General features: G+C 33.9%; 1 protein-coding gene across 1 annotated transcript; it reads right to left on the reverse strand.

Moving 5' to 3' along the window:
- Nucleotides 1-325: 325 nt before the first annotated feature.
- Nucleotides 326-4,690, reverse strand: LOC111385841 (vacuolar cation/proton exchanger 3-like). The gene is made up of 11 exons (XM_023010272.1): nt 4,324-4,690; nt 2,889-2,956; nt 2,736-2,764; nt 2,139-2,335; nt 1,840-2,052; nt 1,568-1,699; nt 1,359-1,475; nt 1,073-1,126; nt 862-978; nt 629-719; nt 326-535 (listed from the first exon to the last, which is right to left on the reverse strand). The coding sequence occupies exons 1-11, from the start codon at nt 4,603-4,605 to the stop codon at nt 519-521; spliced, it is 1,317 nt and encodes a 438-aa protein (XP_022866040.1). The 5' UTR covers nt 4,606-4,690; the 3' UTR covers nt 326-518.
- Between the last annotated feature and the right edge of the window lie 210 nt (nt 4,691-4,900).

Here is a 4,900-nt window from a genome sequence, read left to right on the forward strand (position 1 = left end):
ATGGACGGTACTAACGAAGTCCGAGTTCAAAACATGTAGAAGATCTTAACTACGCTCCTTATTGAAGTCTGTCATGGGCTTAAAGGAAAATGACCACCTTTAGTCACAATTCCACAATGATAACCCATATTTTAACGAGTTTCGATCGGACAAAATTTTTGCAATAAATGTTGAAGCATTGACCTACCAGTCGATCGGTAACCTCATAATGCTCAGTTAGGCCTGATAACGATGATCTCCAATGCTAATGGGAATTGCTTTAAAAAATTGCCACATAAAGCAAAATTAGACAATGTATATAAAATATTTATGAAATTCTTGCATCTTTAATGTATTTCACTGCACAAAATCATGCAGAGTTCATCTCCATTTGTTCGCAGCAACTTGTAAAATCAATCCCAATGAAAAAATAACAAATGCAACAATTTGTTTGAATCTTTCATGGAACCAAATAAGTAAGGCGTTGATCAAATTCTCACTATTCCTTCAGGCTTCATCGGATGATCTGAAACTTAGGTTTACAGTGTCTCATGATCTGCAAACAGATTCAAGAAAAAAAACCGATTAGTTGGGTTTTAAAAAAAATTTAGTTCTTGATCACGTAGTAAAATATAGGGTTGATGCTTACTATTTGAAGTTTTGAAAATGAAAAAGCAAGCCCCAATAACTAGGTAACATAGCAGCAGACCTAGTCCTTTTAGGTAATGAGATGTTCCATCCTGCAAGATTCGCGCGCGTGTTAATTTGAAGATATATATGTAAATAAATGACTTGAACTTTTAGACAATTTAACAATTCAATATCAAACAAATGTCGATTTGTAAAATCCGGTTATTAATTCCTCGTGTGAAGATAAATTACCTGTAAAGTGAATGCTGTGATGATAATTGATAGAGCGAGACAGCTTGTTTCAAGGAGATTGAAGTCGAGATTCATGTCTATACCAATTATCCAGGCCACAATTGCGCTTAAGGGAATCTGATTATTTTAAAAATAATTAGAAACATTGCTTAATTAATCTTCAGTAAGCAAACTAGTAAACCTTAGGATTGTACTTGATTAAGGTTCTTACCACAAACATGGCAATTTGAGTTGCTGAACCCAAAGCTACGCCCAAAGTAATATCCTGTCCAGAAAATTTTCTTCTTAAACTTTGCGAGTTAAGCAGATAAGATGAAGAAAGAGACGAAAAAAGAAAGAATGACGATGCTTTTTTTTTGCATAGTTGCTTTTCTTTTTCTTCTATTTCAATTTCGATTCATATGTTAGATATCAACGTCTACAACTATTCAATACTAGTTAGAATCGTCTTCACATTGTTCGTTTGAGAACTAAAAAACCAGTCCTCCATGACTTACCAGCTTGTTCTTAAAGGAAAATATGACAGCCCCAGCATGTTCTGCTGCATTTCCAACGATTGGTAGTAAAATTACGCTGATGAAACAGACAGATAATCCCCAAGATTCTGATGCAGCCTGTTGAAGAAAATGCCATAAACACGAATTTATTTATTTAGATCCCAATAAACTTTCAAATTATCCATCTTTAATTATAGTTGAAAGTTCACCTCAATTGTGCCTACAACATATTCCGACAGCAGGGCTATGATTCCAGTCATCAGAACTAACCAAACAAATGCACTCCAAAATCCAATCACAGGTGATTCGTCTGGTACTACATCGCTATCTTCTTCTTCATCCTGATAATATCCACCAACATAAGTTCCTCTAATGATACTACAATAGAGTCGAAATCTTTACAGTCGATCCTATCAAACGTCATCTATAAGTACATTTTACATGGCGTTTTTAAAGGGGAAAACCCTTCAAAATGTCTCACCTCAGAAGCCTCGAATAGTTGTCGATGAGTCCATAACTGGAACACAATGTAAGAAATGTATGCAATCAGCATCACAACACAACTGGCTCTTGACAATGCAAGAGTTTCTGCCCCTGTCAATTCCGCTGCATTTCCAGAATATCGAAACATCAAGGGCAAAACATGGCAAAGCAATCCCAACAACAAAAGGAGGGCGTTCACATCTGCTTGTTTCTGTTACAGTTAAACACAGATAATTATACGAGAATTCGATTTTCAGTAGAGAAATTTGTGTAATTAATGGAAGTAAAACGTCTTACTCTATCAAACTTTTGTTCATTTTGGAGATTTGCAATGCCACCACAGAAAAGAGAGGTGCCAAGAACCAAAAGAAGGTTTGAAAGTATGGAACCAAGTAGACTATATTTCACTACATCTACTTTGTGCTGGACAAGAGCAAGTATGGATATTATCAGCTCTGTAGCATTTCCACATGTAGCATTTAGAAGCCCTCCAACTGCAAAAACATGTCCACAACAAGATCAAAAATGGATTTGGAACCCGTAATGAAAGAACAAAATGACAAATTAAGCTTTATTCTTGAGAATTTAGACCCTTTTTTTCACCACTATATTCGATTCATTGCTACTATATTGTATTGGATTATCATTATCATATTCTCATCTATTTAATCTAATTTTTATTTTTTAAGAAAATAAATCATGATTCTTCCATTATTTTGTATCATGGTGGTTTTTTCTGAGCTTTTGCATACGACTAAAGTAATGCCGGACAGGTTCCCTGCCAACATTTTGGTACAGATTTTGGACCTATTTTATCTTTTTTATGATTAAAAAAAATAGAATGATTTTTAACACTATCACATAAAAAATAATGTATGAAAATGGATTGATTACCTGTTGGACCTGTGTAGAAAGCGATTTGCCTGCAAAAATTTAATAAGAATCAAAGATGAGAGGATAATTGTAAGATCCTGATTATATTATTTATTAGAAAATTGGAAAAGATTAATTGAATTTGAGAATAATTGTTAATTATAAAACTCTTACTCTGTCAAGAAGCTGACACGTTCAGCAAGCGGAGTGAGCCCAAGTAAACTCAATGCGAACACCCATGACTGTTCAAAAAATAAAATAAGAATGCTGTGATGAAGGATCGACGAGTTTTATATATATATAATTGACTGATACAAACATTTTGAGTTGGTGGAGCATAATCAAATTTGTAAAGAATACAAATTTACGTTTATCTCGAATAACGAACATTTCCAAGTTTGTTATCCTTTTTATCTCTAACATCATTTTATCACTTTTATCTCGAATAATCCTTTCATTAACATTGTGATCATCAAAACAAAAGACGTATTTATGTTTAAATTATTTTTCTATCACAATTAATGAAAGCAATCAATTCAAGTGAAAATTACAAAAATCAAAGCAAATTTTGAACGTTACATTATTAACTGCATTCCAATTCAAATAAAGACACAAATCACAGCAAAAATTCATTACCATAAAATCGCCAAAACAAGATAGAAATTGGAGCACTTAAGTGGATCCCCAATTCCATTTTATAAGGGAAAAAAATCATCAAAAAAAAAAAAAAAAAAGGCTTCCCAGATAATGAGGCTTCAAATATGATTTCTGAAAGGGGGAACCTCAATTTTAGCTTGGGGGGTCACTTGACCCATCAAGATCCACTGTGGGTCCACCACTGATTATATGTAAGAGATTCTCAATCTGCTATGTTTTTAGCAATAAATTTGTGGCGTGAGAAAAATTTACATGCGGTTTGACATAATCTTTTAAGCATGCCAGTATGGATTAATTAATTCAATTTTGTTACACAAACAGGTTCAATGATAAGATTTAAAAATAGGGAACACTTGTTAAACATTTATTGAACAGTTTTTTAATAATAAAAAAAGAGCCACGAAGGTAGTGCCAATATAGGCCCCGTTTAGGAGGGATTTTGAAAATTGATCTTTTGACCATTAGAAGAAAAGTAAGATCCACCTGTGAAAGAAGAAGTCAAAATTATGGCTGAAATAATGAAATAACTATCAAAAAATCAATTTTTTGTTGTAAAAAATCCTTCCCAAACAGGCTAATAGTAACTATCAAAAACCCTGTTAAAAGCCCCAATTCAAGTAGCAATATTCTAATTCATTAGCCAAATTGTGTAATAATTCTTTGTCCAAGAAAATTCAAAAAGGATAATTAATTTTGACCCGGTTTGAATAAATATGAATTTAACACTAAATCAGAAAAAAAAAATTAAAAGATAGAAGAAACGTGTGTTGGTTCTATTTGAAAAATGAAAACCCTAACAAAATATAGAGAAATGATGGCACCCAAATTTTCGATTTTTCAGATAAATTTATCATGGACACGGCATATCAGACGAGGAAAAAGTTACGGTGAATACTAGGTAAAACAGACGAGAAAACATAGTAATCAACAAAAAAAAAAAAAAACTGCTCACTCTTCCAAAGTTTTTACACTCAGCAGCGATGGCAAAAGGAATTGCCAGAAACAAAATCGATAGCTTTGTTCCCAACAAAACCACTTGCAGATTAACCAGAATATTTCGGAGAAAGTCTTGTCGAACTTTGGAAACAAGGGTTAGGTCCGATTTTTTGCGCAGAGACGAAGAGGACATGTTATGCGCAGTCCGGCAGTGGCTGTGGCCATGGCCGTGCTTCATGTCCTTCGTCAGGCACCGAACGCTTCCGTTCTCCAGTAGCCATGGTTCGGTAGAAGCCATTTTTCTCTCTCTAAAAGGAGAAAACAAAGTTTATATATAACTCAACACCGGCAATGCCAAAGCAAGATATGTGTGCATGCAGTAACGAGCTAATGTGCGAGTATATATACATATACAGTGTATTCAAGATCACATAGAAGGCACCTTCGCAGAAGTTTCGCTTTTGGAGCTTTACTGGGAATCAACTGTCCAATTTGTTGTCCATCAATGAATGATTAACACATCATTTGTGTCATCTAATTTTAAGCACGAGTGACGCGAGATAAAAGTAGTATATGTTAATTTGAAATTATGC

Source organism: Olea europaea, unplaced genomic scaffold, assembly GCF_002742605.1.
Source record: "Olea europaea var. sylvestris unplaced genomic scaffold, O_europaea_v1 scaffold3307, whole genome shotgun sequence".
Taxonomy (NCBI): domain Eukaryota; kingdom Viridiplantae; phylum Streptophyta; class Magnoliopsida; order Lamiales; family Oleaceae; genus Olea; species Olea europaea.